The sequence below is a fragment of the Columba livia genome, chromosome 5 (assembly GCF_036013475.1).
Source record: "Columba livia isolate bColLiv1 breed racing homer chromosome 5, bColLiv1.pat.W.v2, whole genome shotgun sequence".
NCBI lineage: Eukaryota > Metazoa > Chordata > Aves > Columbiformes > Columbidae > Columba > Columba livia.
Window position 1 is genome coordinate 6,285,559 of NC_088606.1, and position 22,037 is coordinate 6,307,595.

The window sequence follows — 22,037 nt, forward strand, 5'->3', positions numbered from 1 at the left end:
TTATTTTATACAACCAAGAACATTCTTAGAACTCTTAAGATAAAAATAAATCGGTGTGCTCCCTTGTCCAGTAAATAGCTTGGAGTTTGCACTGGCTGGAATTCTGGTTTATTCCTTGGAGTGGGAGTGAAATCATAGAGGCTGAGGACAGGCAAGAAGCTTTCTCTGAATTTTGAAACACAAGCGGCAGAGCTTGCAAAGAAATAAATCGAACATCTGCTTCCCTCCTGGAATTGCTATTTAGGCTTCAAATATTCCAAAACAGAATCATCATCTTTACAAAACTGTAACTGAACTGGTAAATGTGGACAGGATGAAACTTGTCAATGAAGAAGTAAATACCTGCTAGCGACCTTTAGTGAATTGTACAGAGACGCTATTTACTTGGAATAGCTACAGGACATATAAATACTTAATTTTAACAGGATTGCAAAAGATCCATTTGAAGGACAAGGTGAGTAAAGCTTAAGTTAAGGATCCTGAAAAACAAAACCAAAACCAACCAAACAAGAGAAACAAAACAAAAACCAGTTTGTTTGAGATACTTGTATTTGTCTTCCAGCAGTCTGTGCCATGGAACTTCACTCAAAGAAACTCAATAAAGGTAAACAAACAGTTTTCTTTGGCAGTATTTTCCAGGTTTTACATTGGATACCCCACCTAACTGCCTTTTTATTACCTGAAGAATAGAGATTAACAGACCTAAAAATGTTCTGATGCTTCTGGTAAGAACTGATTGCTGTAATTCTTTTAGTCTATCTAAAATTCTAAACCTATGCCTAGGTGTTCAACTTTATTAGATTCAGCTCAAAATGGATATAACTGTTTGTAAGAATTTATACAGTGATTGTTATAACATAGATATTAAGATAAAAGTATGCATGCTCTGGTGCTCTAATGAATATACTGAGTTATATGTTTTAGTATTAGATATAAATGATATTAAGCATGCTCACTGTATTAAATATTGTCAATGTTTAATGGGTGCAATTTGAAGTGGTAAGTAGTATTGCCGTGCTTGGATTTACATTTCGATTTGACAGTGAATGCTCAAGTTTATTCAAGTTTTCTTCTACCTGAGGCCAGAACCTGTGTTCTCATCTAGAATTAGTTATATATAAACTATTAATATTCAAGATTGAGGAAACTTTTTTGTATCATGTATGAACACAGTGGATTGAGTATTTGTGCTCAATGTTTTAATATAACACTAGAATGTAGTGTATTAAACATTAACATTAAATGTTGTAATGATTAAAGAAACTAATTTATGTGGTTTTGCACTTTCATTCATGTGGGAAGACTACGAAAACTACCAAAAAAAGTGACAAAGAACAGCCTCTGACATATCCATGCTAACTCTCAAGAGGGATGGAAAGAAACTTGAGGCAACCAAAGTCATCTGAGTGACAAATTCATCAGCTACGAGGGACCAGCCCCAAGAAGCTGCAACGCTGGAACGGCGACAGGGGCCCATGGGGAGGAACAAGCGATGGCGGCCTCAAGCAGCCCCTGCCCGCCTTGCCACGGCTCTTCTGAGAGGAATTTTCTTCACCCTATTCGTTTTTTTCTTCGCCTCAGGGAGCTGCCGGCAGGCCGCAGCTAGAGAGAGGCCTCACGCGTGATTCTACCACACAAGGACGGTGGTTGTGTGTGGAAAGCGGAGCTGCACGGAACCGCAGTGCCGAGGGGAGGGCGCGCAGGGCTGCGGGCGGGCTCGGGGCACCATCCTGCCGTCGGGGGAAGGCGACCGGTCACTCGCCTTCGCTCGCAGCTCTTGAGCCGACCCCACCAAGAAGACACCCAGAGAAACCTCCCGGGGCCATTTTCCGGAGTCATCCACCGGGGCCATTTCCCGCGGACGCCTCGCAGCATCCCGCCGCCGCCGGCTGCCTCAGGCGGGCAAAATGGCGGCGGCCGAGGGGAGGGAAGAGGGGGCGGAGAGGGGAGGGAGCCGCCGCGGTGAGGCCGGGCCCCGCCACCGCCGTTAGCCGCCGCCTCCCCGCCGTCCTCAGCAGCGGTGGCGGGGCGGGGAGGAGCGACCGGCCGCGGCCTGCGCCGTTCGCTCTCCCTCTGGACAGCCCAGCGGCGGGGGGACAGCGCTCCGCCATCCTCTCTCCTCAGCCCTGTTCCCTTCTCTCCCCGCCCCGCAAAGCCCCCGACCTGCTCCGAGCCCGGGCCAGAGGTAGGTGCCCGCCCCTCTGAGGCTTTTTTACCGCGGCTGCCTCTCGCCGGCCCAGGCCGTTCGCCTCAGGGGTGCAGGAACGGAGCGGGAGGCGGTGTGGCGGGGCCGGGGGTGAAAGCGGCTGGTCCCGCCGTTGCCCTCCCTGGCTTTGCCCCAGGCCGTTCCTCGGCAGGCCCGCTGGCTGCCTGCCTTCCCTTCCCCTCCGGAGTTGAAAACAGGGGTTTATTTTTGGTCGTTTGGTTGATTATTTTATCTCTGCCGCTGGCAGAAGGCGTGAGGGGGAGTGGCTGGGTGGGGAGTGCGGTGGCTCTGTTCAGGTGCACAGGGGTGTGGGGAAGGAGGTGACCTGCAGCCCTTACCAAAGGTGGCCCTGGGTTGCGCATCCCATAACTGGATGGAGCGTTTTGGCTTCAAATGCCATGTCCCCAGGGGATGGCAATGATTGTGCTGAGAGGCCCCTGCTCTGCTTGCCTGGCTCCAGGGTTGGAAGCACAACTGGAGCTTCAGCCATAGAGCTGGGGCACAGGTGTCTGGGCATGGGGCGTACCAGGGTTTGCCTGGACAGGCAGCTCCCCCCGCGCCTTTGCCCCTCCTCTGCTAGCAGGTAGTTTATAACTTTCCTTAGTCTAGTGTGACATGGCCTCGAAGACCACTGAGGTGAGTGTTTTTGAGCTTTGTGTGCTTCAAGAGGCTTAGATGGGCGAGAGCCGTACACACGTGTTCTCCTGTGATCTTCTTGAAATAAACCCAAACCACGCTGAGCCGATCCGCCATCAGTGGACGTGAAGGATGGTGTTTGTTTAGACAAAAATTTGTGCCCTCCTATGAATTTCTGCCTGGATTTGAGCAAGATTTGCTTTGCTACCTTTTGTAATAAGGACACAGAGGAAATTGCTAAGTTATCTTTTTGTATTTGTTGTATTTCCAAGTATTTTCTCCTGAGTGCTGTGAAGAATATGGTTTTCAAACATGGGATTAACAGATGAAATGTTTCACGTAGATGAGGTTCTTAGGGACATCGTGGACTTGACAGTGGTAGGTTAATGGTTGGACTCGATCTTAAAGGTCCTTTCCAAGCAAAGCAACTCTATGATTCTATATTGCAGAGACAGCTTGTTAAATGACTTTATGGCGTTAAGGTCCTTTTCCCGTCCTCGTTAGGAGAGAATCTGAGTGGCGCGGCTCTTGCCGGTGATGACAGACTGTTGTGGTGCCGGTTGTTTGGGTAACCAGGCAAGTTGTGGAAGTCAGGCCAGGCCTGTATGTGAGGAATGTATATTGCGGCCAGGTCCTGTAAACACTGGCTGCTGTGTGGAGTCTTGTTGCTAGGGCTTGGCACAGGAATGCCGAGACGTCTTTGAAGCCCTACCTGACTTATTTGGAAGCCAGGAGGATAGTTGAGGGTATCGTTTCCATAGTTGTTGAGCTTCAGACTTGGGATTTTCATTTGTAAATAAATTAATGTCTTTTTTTATGGCTCGTTTTGGAATACAGCCAAGTAGGACTATATTGTTTATGTGCGTAGATTTTTGTTTCTCACACAAAGAGGTCTATTGTTTACCCAGTAACTGTAAGGGGAATGTTTTGTTAACATTTTGTTAACAATATAAACTGACAGACACAACTGCAGACTAGAACTTGAAACAGAAATAGCCCTTCTTAGAGCAGCTGCCAGAAAACTGCTTTTCAGGGAAAACTATGCACCTTTTGGTTCTACATTTCTTTTAAAACTCAGCTTCTATAATCTACAGGCATATCAATCTGCACATATTGTAACTTTCACAGCAAATTAGTTTCATGCCTGTGCGGCTCTCTAAGCAGTGTTTCTTTTTCTAAACAAGGTTGGCTGAATTCTGATTTATTTTTTTAATTACATTTGAAATTTGGTTTTAGTTGGGTGTGTCCCTGTTACATTTTCAAATTCCTGAGCTGACTGCAGTGAATTCCCTTCTCCATTGTCAGTGTGTTTCTTTTCCATTAGGACTGACTGCTGCCTTCTCCATCCCTAAAGAAACTTTCAGTGACTTAAAATAGTATGACAAAAAACCTCTCTTTGTTTTCAGTATTACATGTTCAGTATTCCATGTGTAAAAATTCCAATTTGAGATTCCAATTTGGAATTTTTACTTTAAAATAAAAATAAAAATAAAAATAATAATATAATTATTTATTATATATTATAATTATAATTATATTATTATTATTATTATTATTATTATTATTATTATTATTATTATTATTATTATTATTATTATTATTATTATACAGCCTACTTAGAGAGTAGTTACAGAGCCCATGGGGTCCTGCTTTTCATTGACTTAGTGGACCCTGAATGCAGATTTCCAGTTGTGATAATGCATATGAATGGTCTTTAATCCCCTTTGCACTGTTTCTAACTTAGTCCCGTGATGACCAGTATCTACCTACAGTCAAGTGATTGATATCTGTTTAAATGTAAGGAGTAAATTGTTCTCAGAAGTGCCTAAAAGCTTTTCATGTTATAGAAAGAAGGGATCACAGTAGTTTGGAAACTCCCTGGCAGCTGAGTGTTTAGTTTTTAATGTATCAGCAGTGACGGCTAATAGGTATTCAGCAGATTATACAGGTGCAATAGAAAAACATCAGAATTTCAGTACTTGGGCATCTCTTAATGCACACCAGCATATTTTTTAGAATTATTATTGATGAAGTATGCTAGCACTGCAATTTTGTGCTGTTTTGTCACCCTGTTTCTTAGCTTGAGTATTTCTCTTGTCATTCTTGAATTCTTTCATTGACTGTAGCATACAATTATATTTGAATATCATAGTTACCGTCTTACATTCATTTCTTCTACATTGCCCCATCCTCTCTAAATGAGTATTCATATCTGAATTCTATTTGATTCATTTAAAATGTTTACAGGTATCTTTTTTCCTATTTTTAGGTTTCTCCATTGACATACAGAAGAATATATGCTGATTCTGCCACAACTCACAAGTATTGCATTTATTTTTTATTTTATAAGTTTTAAGAAATGAACTCTTTATTGTCTAGGGCTTAGTACAGTGATACCCTGTTCTGTAACTAGGCCGTGTAGGGAGGACAGTAAAAATACTCATGTGAAAAACAGTTTTTAATGCTTCTACTAATATTTTTTTTACAGTTAATTTCGTAAAGCTTTGATTTTTACAGGGACCTTGGGTGACTGTGTCCTGGCACCTAACTGGCCATTAACTGTAATCCTTGTCTCTTCTGTTTGTATATGGAGATCCTTAACAGGATTAATTGGAATTAGAGGGCTGTGGCAAAATGCGACTGGAATCAGGGCAGGTGGAAAAATAAAAAGCAGTTTTAGGAAGGTGTGGTGGTGTGGAGATGAGTTGGTTTTATCATCTCCCAAGGATGGATTATATGTTTTATTTGTTCCATAAAGCTTCAGATCATGAACATATTCTTGATTTTAAAATAGTCTTTTTCCATTTTAGGTGTTTGCTTAGTAGTTTTATTCTGACAGATTGTGTGGGCGCTTTAGGATGATGTATACTAACACTAACATGTCAGAATTCCACTGTAACTTGGAAAATGAAAGTAGGACAAAATAATTCCCTGGTTCATTTCTGAGTTCCAGATTCAGTAATGTTTCCTTCTTTTTCTTTCTGTTCTCTTACAGGAAAAATGATATTCATCCAGCATTCCTGAGTCATAAGAATGGGTCCAGATGTACCTCTGCTGAACGATTACAAACAGGAGTTCTTCTTGAAGCGCTTTCCACAGACTCTGCTGGGAGGTCCCCGGTTTAAATTAGGCTATTGTGCCCCTCCTTACGTATATGTGAATCAGATTATTCTTTTCTTGACACCATGGGTTTGGGGAGGAGTAGGAACACTTCTGTACCAATTAGGCATTATGAAGGACTACTATACCGCAGCACTTTCAGGAGGACTGATGTTTGTGACTGCACTTATTCTTCAGATGACAAATCTATATGCCAAACAGAAAACAGTGACAGTAGAAAGAATGCAAATTCAGAATACCCTAACAGATGAAGATGAGTTTGAATTTTCCAGCTGCGTAGGTTCGGAGACTGTAAAATTTATTATTCCTGGCAAGAAGTATATAATCAACACTGTATTTCATTCCCTTCTGGCAGGGGTATTGTGTGGGTTGGGAACTTGGTATTTGCTGCCAAACAGAATAACCTTGCTATATAGCAACATTGGAGGAACTGTTGTGATCTTTGTGTTTGGTTGGGTGACGATATGTATAGGAGAGTATTCATTAATCATAAATACAGCTACGGAAACAGCTACTTTCCAACCACTGGACACTTACGAAATCACTGCTCTGATGAGACCTTTCTACATATTTGTCTTTATTGCAGTGGATCTTGCACACAGGTAAACATAATACAGCATTTAGCCAATTACAGTAATGGTTATTCTGTATGTTTTAAATGAGACAGATTGAATTATTCTTCTGAGGAAAATTTATTTTGATATTTTAATCAAAGGCAGGAACTCCAAAGAAACAAGCTAGAAGAGTATATGATAAAAATTGAGTTTCGATGCTGTGCATAAAAGCATTCCGCGTAAATTAGGGAGAGCAGTTAGAGCAGTTTCTAAGTAAGGGACAGCTAAAATTATCTTCTTCTGGGTAGAGCATTTGCATCAACATCCTTTTAATGGGCGCAGTTTCAAAAAACATCTTCCTGACCTGGAATCACAGATCAAAACACTGCCAAGTTCAGGAGCACTGGATTTCTATCCAGATTTAATCCTGGAATATTTTCTGACTTAATCTTCGCAAAATTATTGCAGAGGGTTTTACGTTACAGGCAAAAAGGACCTTGAATTTAGTTTTAATTAATGGATAAGCAAATGTGAACATTGCTGTATATTTATTATATAGATTTTGAACTTGGATTTTTAAATGGTTTTGTAATACAAAAGAACTATGTCAGTCTACAAATAGACATCTATATTTCCACTGTTGTGATGCGTGTATTAACTGAAGTAGAAGCTCTTAAAGCGAGATTGTTTTAAATTTACATTATGCATTCTTTCTCCCTGTTGGGTGATATTCATATCACTTTGTCACATGTACATATTTTATGGTTGGGGTACTACAAATGCATTTTAAAAATCATATTCGGTTCTACTAGTTTTGCACTTAGAGATGTCTTTGTTAATGATAGTAATCAATTTTTAATTAATAATAATTTACCCTAGTTGCCTCTTCAGTTATGAAATAACAATTATACGCATGGTCTTGGATCCCAAATTCTTCTGATTTCTTGAGGAGAAAATTTAGATGTTCTTTAGATTCCTGCCAAAATTTCTTTGAGGCTTACTTATTTCTTTAGTAAGAAATAGAGAGAAACCAAATCTCTTAGCAGTCCACCTTTGAGTTATTAGCTAGCTGGTGAACAATGTATGACTTAGAATTTATGCAGATTTCTAATACTGATCTCTGCATTTTTACAGGAAGATTTTAATACTTTATGTAGAAAATAATACATTCATAAAGAGAGTTAATCTCTTGGTGTACAGGTGACATGCCAGTTCTTTCAGTGTTAACACATCTTGTGTTTTGGACTTGCATAAACTTTCACTTCTCTAATTCTGAACAAAAGTACTTAGCGTTTTTTTGGTCAAATGGTCGAGGTCCTGGAGCTTGTGGACCTTTCTTTTTGCACAAGTATTTCTTGAGTGTGTTATCACAACAATATCAAAACAATAAGGATATTTACATCACTTGACTCATCTGTGTAATCTGAAGGCTTCAGATCTTTTGAATGAAAAATTCTGTTCTGTTCTTCTAATCAGTGTCTTAGTGCCCCAAGTATAAATGTACGTCCTTATTTTTACTTGTAAAAGATGCTAGTTGAGGTTTTGTAGATTAATATGTTTATATGTCTGGATTTGCCATAGTAGTTAAGCAAAAATTCCGCCCATACATCAGTTATCTTTTCCTTCACAGAAGTCAAATACATTTCTTCTTTTATCCAGGTTTGCTGTCAACGCACCCATTCTAGAACAGACAAACCAGATTTTGCACATCGTATTTCTTTTTCTGCCGTTTTTATGGGCAATGGGAATTCTGCCCCCGCTTGACGCACTTTTTCTGTGGGGAATGGAACAACTGTTGGAGTTTGGACTAGGAGGTTCACCTATGTCAAGTAACACAAAGTAATTGTTGTTTATATAATTGTGAAATATATCAAGATTGTTTATAACCTTTTTCTTTTCAAGCAAATCTTTTTTATTTTCTCCTTCACAGGTTATTAGTAATGTTTCTCATTTCTGCTGGAACAGCAATAGCATCGTATTTCATTCGCAGCACTCTCGGTGTGATCCTCTTCATGACTGGATTTGGGTTCATACTGAGTCTTAATCTAAGCGAGATTGGTTTTGCCTTCAAACACACCATGATCAGCCATTTAGCCTCCAGCAAATCTAAAAACATGCACAGAGGTCTTAGAACGCAATTTGGGTGGAGGGAATTTATATTTTATTTGACTGTGTTGACATTTGCCCTCATAGAAGCCGGCCTGCTGCATCATTTTGCAGGCTTTTCATCATTTTCCAAAGCCAGTCCTCAGGCTATAGCGAGTTACATTCTGATCGTATTACTTATAATTATGTGGATTCTTAGAGAGATTCAGAGAGTGTACTTGTTTGGAGTCTTCCGAAACCCCTTTTATCCAAAGGATGTCAGGACTGTGACTGTGTTCATGGAGAAGCAAAGAAGGCTGATCAAAGTTGGTGTTGTCAGGAGGATTTTACTAACACTAGGTAGGAATACACACTGTCTGTTGTTTGTTAGATGATGCTTGTAGGAAAATTGAAAGAACATGAGAATTACTGTATGTGCAAGATTCTATGAATGAACTAAGAAAAGCCAAGTAGCTGGAAGTATTTATGTTTTGCTAAATTGTGCTTTGAGGTCAAAATTACTGGTTCAGAATATTTGAAAGTGGTTAGTGGTTGTATTTATTTCCTTTTTAGGTGTAAGCATAAAAAGTTGAGCTTTTTTAAAAATCCAGGTCAGAAAGCAAGGCCTTTTAAAGGATTTTAGTTATAACATCAATACTCACTTTCAAAATAAAATGGCTCTTGTAGACTTTTTTTAAAAGCAACTCAGAACCAGAAGTGAGTTGAGTCACCAAGCTGATTAAATATTTGGTTCTTGCAACTTGCTGGTAAAGGGAACAAACTCCTTTCTGGTAGGTTATGGACAAATGTACCTACTTAGGGGGAAGCAGAGTTTGATCTAAATTATTTCGTTTCATAAATAAGCATCAGTTTGGGGAAGTGGATTGATGAGTGCTATTCACATGTTTATTTTTACTTATTCCCGCTCTCTTGGGGAAACAACAGAAAAGTAATAGCAAGTAAAAACAAAGCATCACCATAAATGTTTACCCTCTTGGGCTGTTAGTGCAAAGACACTGTTTGATATCCTGGAAGCGTAATACAAAGAGGAGTTTGTAATAATGAAGGGAAAAGTTAACTTTTTACTCTATGATTTCCATTCTGCAATAAGACTGCTTACCTCTGTAGACTTTAATTATGTTTTTTAAAGGAAATCAATGATTCTTTTATTTCAATTACAGTGTCTCCGTTTGCTATGATAGCATTCCTGTCACTAGACCGTTCGCTACAAAATCTTCATTCTGTGTCTGTTTGCATTGGATTCACAAGAATATTTAGGATGGTAATTTGAATTTTTAATATGTTAGCCTAAGAAATCATCTTCTACGTGATTTAAGTGTAAAGGTGACTCGGAAGAAATATTCCAGGTCACAAAAGCAGATATAGATAAACACATTTTTAAATGTATATCTAACATATCTTTATTTTAGGTCTGGCAGAATACAGAAAATGCTCTACTGGACATAGTGGTTGTGTCAATAGCACAAATGTTGGTGTCTAATCCAGACCTCTGGTGGAACAGGAGCCTTGACACAGGAATCAGACTCTTGCTGGTAATTGTCATAATGTAAATTTAAGCTGATAGTTGTCATTGAAAGTCTTTGTCACCTTGCCCTCCCCTATTAGAGAATTTCAGAGTCCAGGACCCAGCAAATAGAGGATGAAAAGCTGTGCACTAACATATACGCTCCAATACCAGTCAATAATAATCACACTTCTTAAAATTGTTGTAGATGAGGCAGCTTTGGAAGTGCTGAATATGATACTATAGAGTATAAAAATAAATGTGCTTGTTCTATGTATTTCACAGGTTGGTCTCCTCCGGGATCGGCTGCTTCAGTTTGTCTCGAAGCTGCAGTTTGCCGTAGCTATTCTGTTGACATCGTGGACAGAGAAAAAACAACGTCGTAAATCTACCGCCACCTTAATCACGCTCAATATCGTTTTCTTCCCGATCCTGCTGACCTTCATCGCCGTCTCCGCTCTCCTTTCTTCTCCCTTGCTGCCGCTCTTCACGCTGCCTATATTTTTGATCGGGTTTCCTAGGCCTGTGCGAAGCTGGCCAGGACCTGTGGGCGCTACAGCGTGTGTTTGCTCCGACACGGTGTACTACCAGCAGCTGGTTCTCAGTCTGGCTGGTGCTCTGCAGTCTGCGCTCGCAGCCGGTAGCCTAGGTAGGTATCCTGCTGACACTGCGAGGGAATGTAGCTGAATATTTTAGGGAACGTGAGCTTGCTGGAGAATAGAAGAATAGTAGCATCTGATGTAAACCATGTGTCACGGTCGTAGGTTAAATCTGATATTCAGAGATTGTTCAATTGAGAAAAAGTGATTACTGTTGTCCTTCTCAGACGTCTCTACTTGTCACGTTCTTGTAAGAAAATAATTCTGCTTTGTTGTCTTTAAAATAAGGAGAAACTAGTGATGAAACCGTATAAATCGTAATCTTTTTCTATTCTAATATTTTGTCCCAAAACCAGGGTTCTTTACCCAGTGTGTATACGAATGAGCCAAATTTAGCACACAGAGATGAGATAGTGTTTATGACAGAGATGTGCAAGCCTGGATGCTGGAATAAAGCCAGCAAGAAAAGTAAAAAGCATGTACAAAATCTTATCACTGCATTTGCACCCTGAAGAGCCAGATGCCTACAGATTTGCATATTCCATTACATAATCCTTTTAGCGTATAATGAGCAACGTTCAGCTAAGGGACATTTCATCCAACAGTCCCAAGATATCTGCTAAAGCACGACTCAGCTAATTGCGCAGCTTCAAAAGGTCCAAAGCTGCAAGGTCAGTAGTGTTGGTAATTTGTTGTGAAGTGTTTTGCAAGTCACTCTTATCATTGTTATGTGAGCAAACTGATCTAAAACTGAAAGGATTTCCATTATCTTTAGGTTAGCGATTGCAGACGGGATTCATTAAGTGATGACAACAGTACTTTACACAAAAAGGATGGTGTGCATTCGTCCCGCCCAATTGGAGGCAATAAATTGAGGCGTTCTCTGTACAGTTGGTGCAAGGAGGCAGCGTATCAGACTGCCCATCATGGTTGTGTGCGTTTGTGTCTGTCTGCATCAGTCACGTTACTCGTGGTCCGGAAGGTGACTTGGCTAATTTGGCAGTGTTAATTAGGTACGGTGAACATGGCCTGGATGTTTGTAAAATATAATACATGGTGTAGCCTAACTAGGAGTAAACAGTTGAGAACAGAACCGACTTAATGTCATATTAGGGTAGGGTTGTACCGGTGCTTGTGGTCATAAAGCCTGTGAAAGACATCATGAAGGGTATTTCACAGAATTAAATAAACAGAGGTGAAGAGTCATTTTCCCAGCTTGAGACAGATTAACTGTTAAAATTGCAAGCTCGTTTTCCCGAGAAATAGTCTTTGTGTGACTTAAAACATCATTGCCTTTAGACGAGAGGCAAATATTTACATAAGCCTCTTGGAAAATGGTTTGTGACTGGAAAAAAAAGTGCTAATATTTAAAGACAGTGGAAGGTAACCTTTATCACACTTTCCCAAAGACTGTATGCGAGGGCTTTACTAGGAAACGTTTGCTGCACGTTTAGTGCTGGTATAGAGAGAGGTATTAAAAGAATAAAAATAGGAAGCTTTTTTCCTCTAAGGAAGAGAGACATTTCAGTTTGTCTACTGCCTGTGTATGCTTTTTATATATATTATAGATATATTACGTAATATATATTTATATCTATCTGATAGACATCTGTTATGGGTTGCAAACTGGCTTAAGGAGAGAAGCCAGAGAGTGGTAGTCAATGGTGCGGAGTCTAGTTGGAGGCCAGTATCCAGTGCAGTGCCTCAGGGGTCAGTGCTGGGGCCAGTATTATTCAATATATTCATTAACGATTTAGATGAGGGAATAGAGTGCACTGTCAGCAAGTTTGCTGATGACACCAAGCTGGGCGGAGTGGCTGACACGCCAGAAGGCTGTGCTGCCATCCAGAGACCTGGACAGGCTGGAGAGTTGGGCGGGGAATAACCTAATGAAATTTAACAAGGGAAAGTGTAGAGTCCTGCATCTGGGCAGGAACAACCCCAGGTTCCAGTATAGGTTGGGAAATTACATATTAGAGAGCAGCGTAGGGGAAAGGGTCCTGGGGGTCCTGGTGGACAACAGGATGACCATGAGCCAGCACTGTGCCCTTGTGGCCAGGAAGGCCAATGGCATCCTGGGGTGTATTAGAAGGGGAGTGGCTAGTAGATCGAGAGAGGTTCTGCTTCCCCTCTACTCTGCCCTGGTGAAACCACATCTGGAATATTGTGTCCAGTTCTGGGCCCCTCAGTTCCAGCAGGACAGGGAACTGCTGGAGAGGGTCCAGCGTAGGGCAACGAAGATGATTAAGGGAGTGGAGCACCTCCCTTATGAAGAAAGGCTGAGGGAGCTGGGTCTCTTTAGTTTGGAGAAGAGGAGACTAAGGGGGGACCTCATTAATGTTTATAAATATATAAAGGGTGAGTGCCATCAGGATGGAGCCAGGCTCTTCTCGGTGGCAAACAATGATAGGACAAGGGGTAATGGGATCAAGCTGGAACACAAGAGGTTCCGCTTAAATTTGAGAAAAAACTTCTTCTCAGTAAGGGTGACAGAGCCTGGAACAGGCTGCCCAGGGAAGTTGTGGAGTGTCCTTCTCTGGAGACATTCAAAACCCGCCTGGACATGTTCCTGTGCGACCTCACCTAGGCGTTCCTGCTCCAGCAGGGGGATTGGAGTAGATGATCTTTTGAGGTCCCTTCCAATCCCAAACATACTGTGATACTGTTATACTGTTATACTGTTATATCTGTCTATACATATTACATTCCCGCATAGCCATCGTGACTGTTATGGCATGTATGCCTCAGATTAAATAATTTAAGACACCGGTCTTGAGGGGGAAAAGAGACTCTTCTTTAATGGGAATATCTGTGAATTAATGTCTTCAAGCAAGAAAAAATGTGGTGTTCTCAGATGAGTTCAAGATGAAGAGGTACCACTTTGTGTGTCTCTATTTTAATTTAAAACCATACTTTTTTTCTATGTAAAGGAGTTTTAGTAGCTTTAACAGCCAGCAAGAAAAGAATTAAAATCTTTGCACAATGTTAGCAAGAAAATGCACTTCATTAGCTCAGCGGGATAGAAAAGGTTACTTAAATTTTAACTACAGCTTAATGGTTGGTTTCACTGATGTCTTTGTACAACATTCTAAAACTAAAATTCTCTATGCAAGTGAGTGATGTGAGTGCAAGCAGAAGGGGGTCACAAACTGGCAGCAAACGTTGTGCATAAGAGCAGCACCATTGCACTGGAGAAGTTGACAGAAGGCTGTAACTTAAAAGAAATACAGTATAACCACCAGTCGCTAGGTTGCACTTTTTATTTAAAAAGGTAGAAGAGAGAAAAAGTACCTTTTTCTTTTGTGTTTTTTTGGACAAGAGTGAGAGCCAGATTGTGGGATTTTTGAGTACTAATGAATTTGATGTGCGACCCGAAGACGTTCAGGACTTGATTTTCCAATTCCAGGTTAATTTGCGTGGCTGAATTTTTGATGATATCAAACTTAAGGCATCAGATTTCTTACACATACATGCTTTAGGAAGACTACAGGTGATTTCTACTGCATCTGCTGTTAGCGTTCAATGTGTACCATACCGATTCACAAATCTTTAAAGATGAGCAGGTGCTCTTGAAAATGTAGATCTCTATCTCTATCATCTCTATCTCTATCATCTCTATCTCTATCATCTCTATCTCTGTCATCTCTATCTCTGTCATCTCTCTCTCTATCTCTGTCATCTCTCTCTCTATCTCTGTCATCTCTCTCTCTATCTCTGTCATCTCTCTCTCTATCTCTATCATCTCTCTCTCTATCTCTATCATCTCTCTCTCTATCTCTATCATCTCTCTCTCTATCTCTATCATCTCTCTCTCTATCTCTATCATCTCTCTCTCTATCTCTATCATCTCTCTCTCTATCTCTATCATCTCTCTCTCTATCTCTATCATCTCTCTCTCTATCTCTATCATCTCTCTCTCTATCTCTATCATCTCTCTCTCTATCTCTATCATCTCTCTCTCTATCTCTCTAGATATATAGCTGTATCTGTAGATATCTGTATCTATAAAATGGATGTGATATTATAGCACTTGATCAGAATCATTTACGTGCTGGATTTTGCATCCTAAGGAATATTTTCTAATCATTCTAGAATACAGACAAGTCCATTCAGGAACTGGTAGTGCAGGTAACAAATCCTATTGAATTAGATTTTTTTATTTCTCCCATAAAAAATAAACTTCATATTCCACAGCAAATAGGGCCATTAAGATACTCATGTACTAGATGATGATTCTTTAATGTATTCAGCAGTCATAAGAACTTTAGATATGCAGGTGACATTAGGGGTAACTGTTCACTTCTTTAATCATGAAAATCGGGTCTACCAAGGAACTGAACATGAGGTTGCTCAACCCTGGTCCCCCATGAATGTTGTAGTCCTGCAGGTCTGTGAGGGTTTTGCAGTTTGCCACAGCTTTCTCAAAGATAGCGGTATGATTTCAAGATCTGGCTTTGCAGGTAGTTCCTTTAAGATTACAGGTTACTAGTTCACCAGTTTTAACTGATTTTGATGGTGATGCAGAAATATTTTTCAACTGCAAAGTTGAGCTCCTCAGTTGGCTTGTAGAAAATATTTTCATCAGTAGAATACCACAGTAACATCATAGATTTTGTTGTTTGTTCGTTTTTTCTTGTCTAGGTCTCTTTCTCCCTGGCTCACATTACTTGTGCCGTTTTCAGGACAGACTGATGTGGATATTGGTGCTAGAAAAAGGCTTCACTTACTGTGGCGTTAACATTAAGGTAACTGCATGCTGAGGACTGATGTAGTCATGTTTGGAAATCTTGCTGATATCTTGCTGTATAGCATTTCAGCAATGTAACTCATTTACCTGACCTTACAGTCAACTTTTGAAGATGAGCGTTACTGCTATATCAACTAGTCTTGCAATTGATATGCTTAGCAGACGTGAAAAGTTTATCATCTATCTTGTGATACATCTTTAATAAGCTGGCTAATAAGATCATCTATATGAGACACATCTTTATTTTTTCAAGACATTGATCTGTGTCTAATACTATTGTATGCTATTACTGTTACCTTAAGTTAGATTTGTAGGTTCAGTTGTGGAAATATTGACAGTGGCACATGTCTTTGTTCAGAAAAAACATATTGCAAGAAAACAGCTTGCTGGTGTTTAAGGATATGTACTGGTAAAGAATAAAACCAAATTGTTTTCATTGATGCTCTAGGGGTTAGAATTGCAGGAAACCTCTTGTCATGCAGCTGAAGCTCACAGAGTTGATGAAATTTTTGAAATGGCCTTCGAACATCAGGAGCACACAAAGATTCTCTCTCCTAATCGCCATTTTGGGCACATTTTGACTCCTTGTACGGTCCTACCTGTGCGGCTGTATTCCGATGCCAGAAACGTGTTATCTGGAATAATTGACTCTAATGAGAATTTAAAGCATCTGAAAGATGATTTCATTAAAGTGCTTGTATGGATGCTAGTCCAGTATTGTTATAAAAAATCAAAAACATGGGAAAGCCCGGGCAATGCTGACAAGAACAAAAAAGGATCATTTCCAGAAAATCAGCATAGCGGTGCCATAGAAAGAGCCAGTCCTCTGAGGGAAGAAGACAGCTTTAGTGTCGATACAATTGAGGACTGGACTGATGACAGTGACGTTTCTGATCTTGAACCCTGTGGCAGAATGAAAGACAGAAAAGAACCCGGGCAGTTGGGAACTACACCAAAAGTGCACCTGTCTATTCCAGGATTTGTAGAAGCACAGAGCCAAGACATCCCACAAGAAACATCACCAGAAGATAAATTATACAGAGCTGTTGCGCTTGGGCTTCCTGCTGTAGACAAAGGGAAACAGCAAGAAGTTTTACCTCAGGTTGCATTTAGTTGCTCTTACTCGGAGCTATTGAGCATCCCTGAAGAATGGAGAACAGCCCCGGTGCCTGCATCCAAAGTCAACGAAATGCGGCGGAGGTTTCCAGAAGAATGGTACCGCTTCGTTTTGAGTCAGCTGGACTTCTTTCATCTGAAAGAAAAGCCTTCCAATTTACTTGAAGACCTTCTGAAAGACAGAGCTTTGAAAGACTTGTACATCCACGGAGCGTTGTCGTGTTGTTTTGGCCTGTTTGGACTGGATAACACGGTGCCTGTTGCGAGCCACGTGTTCAGAGCGTACACCGGCGGGGTTCCGTGGTCCGTTGGCTTGGACTGGCTGACCAGCAAACCGGAGCTGTTCCAACTTGCACTGAAAGCGTTCAGGTAAAAGAAAAATATTCCCTCAGATTATAAAAATGATATAAAGAGTCCTGTGCTTTGAAAGGAAGAGTAGTTGATGTTAAAATCCTATCATTTAAATAGATTTGGAGCTTCTTCCTATTGAAATATTGTCTGTAACCCCAGGCAGTGAAGAGACAAGAGATTCCTTCCTTTTCCCTTCCCTGCAGCAGCTGCCTCCAACATCTGCGTTATGCGGCGGGCAGGAAAAGACCCTTTTTCATTGTCTCCATAATCTAAGTGAATTGTGATGGAGTTAGACATTTGACACTTTCCATTATCAAGCAATGGGAACAGTGTTTGAGGTGAACAAAGATGTTTAAACTGATATGTTTTACATCTGGCTGAGCTAAAAGCATCCCCGGACTGACTGCAGTGACTCAGCTGACCAGCAAGAACTGACAAACTTTCTGCTGCTTGAGAACATTTGATGGTGCCTTCCTGCCTTGTGTAGCCTGCAGAGGCTTTTTTCCTCCCATCTTGTGCTGCACTACTTACTGTACGGCTTTTGTACCTTTCAGATACACTTTTAAACTTATGGTTGACAAAGCAAGCCTGGGCCCAGTTGAGAACTTCAAAGAGCTGGTGAACTGTCTGGAAGAATATGAGAACGATTGGTACATTGGGCTGGTATCGGATCTGGAGTGGCGGCAAGCGGTTCTTCAGGAAAAGCCCTACCTTTTCGCACTGGGGCATGACCCAAACATGGTAAGTGGAAAAACTACTAGTCAGCAAGATCCTTTCCTTTCCACTGCCTTTTTTTGCTGCTTTTTAATTGTTTTCCAAAACACAAAAGCTGTGTAACCAAAGTTCGTTCGTACTAGACAGGAGCTGACACCACTGTTGCCAAAAGTCACATCACGTTGTTCTTCAGATGCAGCAATAATTCTTGATTATCCTCACAGATGGAAGAATTGAACTGAGGAGAGCAGTTGCCATTTTAAATGGAATTATATTGATAGTATGTAGTCCCAAAGCTTTGTAACTAAAGTGCTTGTGTATCTGCTCACAGAACTTATTGAACGTTTGGTATGTTTGTCCTTAAAGGGAATTTACACCGGGCGAGTCCTCACGCTTCAGGAATTGTTAGTACAAGTGGGAAAACTCAATGACGAAGCTGTCCGAGGTCAGTGGGCAAATCTGTCCTGGGAGCTGCTGTACGCTACAAACGACGACGAAGAACGCTACAGCATCCAGGCGCACCCCGTCCTGCTGCGAAACCTGACGGTGCAAGCTGCCGACCCGCCTCTCGGCTACCCCATTTATTCATCTGAACTCCTGCATCTGCCCTTGTTCTAGAATGTGGGTAGCACGTTTTTAAACATTATTATTTCGTATTTTCCATCCGCACGTGGGGAATCAAAAGCTCGTGCTACGTTTCTACACTACAAATAAGATTTTACTCCCGAAGTGGCGTTGGACGGCAGCGCCGGGCCAGCGGCCACACTTGGCAGGTAAATGGTGCTAAGCCAGAACCTTCAGCGGGCGGGAAGTTCCGAACTGTTTTCTTGCTGCTGGAACATGAGACACCATTGCCTGTGCGGCTGACGAGCCAGGACATGCTGAAATTCTCTTCTCCAGTTTAGAGAAGAGCAGCATAATTCTGATCATTAACTATTTTTGGTGCATTCTCATCTTTTTTATGTATATGATTTTTTTTCTTATTAATAGTTGGACAGGTGACTTGCGCTGACAGGTTACAGCTCACTGTAGTACCGTCAACCGCAGAGTTGGTAACCAAAGTGTACAGATGACTATTTATATGATTGTTTTTTTAATTCTGGCCATTTTATATTGGACCAAGTTCAGTTTTAGCATTTGTGATAATATACGACTTTAGCTGATCTTCCTTCATTGTAGTGAGTTATCAGCTACGCTTTAACAAAGCTGTAAGGGACAATTTTTACCAAAGTACTTGTTTTGAGGGCAAAGAGAACTTCTACAAAACATTGTGCACATTAATAACCTGGGTGACCCACGGATGAAAGCGAACATGTGTAATTAGCGGAGAGAAGGAATTTAAGTCCAAAGGGATTAATTTTCCAATATCCAGATATTTTTAATATATATATACCCACACACATATGTTGTCATTTGCAGCCTATGTCCACATCACTAACCAGTCTTCCACAAACACAGTGAGAGCTTGATGACTGGGGGCAGGAGCAGAAATCCAGCTGTCTGTGCCACAATTAATTTATTTGTTTTTAACCATACCAAGGGTTAGAAGAGAATTTGGCAATTGGTTTGTTACAGTGTTACAGGTCTCCTTGAAAACAGGTCTAGGTCATCACTCTAGCGGCTTGTTTGTCCTGTTCGTTACCACCGGTCATGAGCACATAAATGCCTTTTCTCTGTAGATCAGTAGTGATGGTGTTGTCGCTGCTGCAAACGCCAAGCGGGGTGTAGGGAATTGTCCTTCTTTAACTCGTAGAATCAGTTTAAATCAGATCTGCTTCATAACTGGATGCATACTGGTTTAGAACACCCAGAACTGTATAATTCAGAGCATGTTCACTACTTTTACTCCTCACAGCCTTTTTTTTTTGATCGGTGACCATGAATGATTTTAGAAAAATACACAAACTGTGTAGCGGAATCCAGAAGCGGGAAGGAAACACCTGTAAAACTCCACGGTACGTAACACTGCAACGTACAGGATGAAATTCACACAGGACGTTAATGGAAGCAGCTTTTAGATGGTGGTTGGTTGCTGCGCGGGAGCATAAATAACACAGTGGTGATAACCTGAAGTCACTTTGCTTGGCCGTGAACTGTAGCTGGAAATACAGAATTGTGGAAAATTATGTGGGTGGGCCTTTTAGAGAACACCTGTGTCCCTCTCAAAAGGAACTACTCCTGCCAAATGTTTATTCTGATTTAAAACTTTAATTACCCGGAGTATCACCAACTCATTGAGTAGTTCACTCCAGTTCTTTGCTGTCCTTGCAGCAGCTAGAATGTTGGGGGTTTTTTCTTAACTCTAATTAAAGCTCCCTGCCTCATTGTAAACCTCTTACTCCTTGTCTTCTCTATGGTCACAGAAAATTTACCTTTTTATTATTTTCAGCAACAGTCTGTTTGAAGGTGGCTGTAATTTCTGCCCTCGTTCTGTCTTCTGTAAACCGAATAAACTAGCTGAGGAATAAGATTAAGAGAGCTGTGATCCTTTTCTGCTGCTTTCCCCTGGTTCCCTCCGTGTGGTACCCAGCCTGCTGGAGAACCGGCCCAGGTGTTGAGCGGAGATCAGCATCGGTACCGAACGGAGGAGCAGGATCAGTGATGGGCAGAATTCCTGTTTGTGCTCAGGAATGTGGAGCTGGAACATCCTGTCCCCTCTATTGCAGACAGCGAGTCCTACAGCCCTTTATTCATTAATGTACTCAGCTGGTTCACACATTCCGGTATGTTTTGCAACAGTATGACCCCCACTTCACGTAATGATTTTTCTGCAACCCTCTTTATATTTGTTTCTTGGCAGAACCACGAATTGCAGCCTCTTGTTCCATATCGCAGATTTGTGCAGCTGAGTGCCCCTGTGAAGTGTGGTGTTTTGTTCGTGCGCTCTTGAACTTGTGTCTGTTTCTTTGGGAGCGTTTGATTTATCAAGAATTTAGAGCACCTTTAAGCCTGGTCTTGGCTGCAGCTCTTGTAAACATAATTGTAAACATACACGTTGCTGTTTGGTTCAACATTAGTACTGGACTGAATATCTAGGACTGAGCTGATGGCAGGTTCCCTAAAGTTTTCCTGTGTGACTGCTGCTAACTGTTGTGTTTTCTAACCCGCCGTGTGCATCAGCTTTCCTGTAATTCCTACCAACACCTGTTTGCTTCACAGTCTGTGATGTTCGTTACACAAAGGTAAGCGTACGACACCTTCAGGTTTTGGAGAACCTTTATTCAATGAGAACAGTTTAAAAGTATTTTTTAACAGATGTTCAGTGCTTCCTAGAGGATTTTCACCCCTTTTGAGCGTTAACAAAAACGTTCAGTCCTGCAGCCTGCGCCTGCCCCACTCACGTCCCGTAGAGCAACAGGAATCAGTCTAATGGAACAAAGTGTCAGGGAAGTTTCCAAATGGCAAATGCTTTGTCCCTTTTGGAAAGAGTCTGATTCTTGCTCAAGCATCCTGTGAACACCAGCTGTTGTAGTAAGCGTTGCTGCTTTTTTGTCGTGCAGCCTCACTGCTGCCTCTTTAGCACATCACAAGCCACAGGACAGGAACTGGTGTGTTAGCGAGTGAAACAAACCTTCCCTTCTTCCAGCACGAGATGACACTTGTCACTTCCTCAGTCTTTTTTCCAGACAGTAGTTTTTCACTTTGTTAAACGGCACGTTAAAAACACCACTCTTGGGTTATTCTTTGCTATGGTTGGAAAGTTTCAATAACCTTAAACGGGTTGTTCCTCTTTTATTATCACTCTAAGATATAAGAAGCAAGAATTTTTCTTACCTGGATGGCCTGAGGTATATCCAAATCTAACTGAGGACTCTGTCAACCGCAGGAAGGTCACCAGGCGTCTAAGTACAGACACACTACCACTGGAGAGGTACTTTCCAACTCACGGTTGAAGTGCGTGTCAAAAGGATGGTAAATGTTTTTAAAAAACCACAATTGTTTCCTCAGGGCTGTTTCTGTCCACGAGCATCAATACTGTTGAGACTGGTTTTGTGTGGAAATGCGTGTTCCTGAGTGAGCTCTCGGCATCCCTTTCGTGCCCCAATTGGCTGTAAGGTGCTGTGTGCCCTAACTCAGCTCTGAGGCGAGCGCTGGGGCCCGGGCTGTCAGCACTCTGCTGTGCAAGGGATTGCTCCCTAACGCTGTGCCCCCTTGTAGCTCCAGGCTGTTCTGCTCCAGAACCTCCCCTGCTCCTCTCTCCCTGATGCTCTATAGATGTAGCACGTGCCAGGCTCAGAGCAAGGCTGAGCAGTGCAGGGGTTACAATGCTACTACCATCTGTTGTGCCAGAAAGTCAGGGATTTAGCCCTAAATACACCTGATGCTGATACACATTTTCCTCTGAGTCCACCTGTGCAGCAAGGATGAAATATAACCTCCTTTT

General features: G+C 41.5%; 1 protein-coding gene across 2 annotated transcripts; it reads left to right on the forward strand.

The window, feature by feature from the left end:
- The first annotated feature begins 1,945 nt into the window (after positions 1-1,945).
- On the forward strand, positions 1,946-20,123 carry PCNX4 (pecanex 4). 2 transcript variants are annotated; one of them, XR_010472711.1, is made up of 13 exons: positions 1,946-2,185; positions 5,112-5,164; positions 5,838-6,564; positions 8,176-8,355; positions 8,447-8,961; positions 9,783-9,883; positions 10,032-10,154; positions 10,412-10,775; positions 15,367-15,470; positions 15,921-16,957; positions 17,494-17,680; positions 18,020-18,426; positions 19,509-20,123. XR_010472711.1 is itself a non-coding variant. In XM_065063241.1 (12 exons), the coding sequence occupies exons 3-12, from the start codon at positions 5,876-5,878 to the stop codon at positions 18,269-18,271; spliced, it is 3,552 nt and encodes a 1,183-aa protein (XP_064919313.1). In that variant the 5' UTR covers positions 1,946-2,185; positions 5,112-5,164; positions 5,838-5,875; the 3' UTR covers positions 18,272-20,123. The 2 variants fall into 2 exon arrangements, 1 of the variants encoding a protein (XP_064919313.1); XM_065063241.1 differs by having other exon boundaries at positions 18,020-20,123.
- The last annotated feature ends 1,914 nt before the right edge of the window (positions 20,124-22,037 follow it).

Excerpts from the sequence above, each read along its gene's own strand:
- PCNX4 (XM_065063241.1), top strand. The coding sequence starts at position 5,876 with ATGGGTCCAGATGTACCTCTGCTGAACGATTACAAACAGGAGTTCTTC. Across the intron at positions 6,565-8,175 it reads GCAGTGGATCTTGCACACAG|GTTTGCTGTCAACGCACCCA; the intron begins GTAAACATAATA and ends TCTTTTATCCAG. Across the intron at positions 15,471-15,920 it reads ACTGTGGCGTTAACATTAAG|GGGTTAGAATTGCAGGAAAC; the intron begins GTAACTGCATGC and ends TTGATGCTCTAG.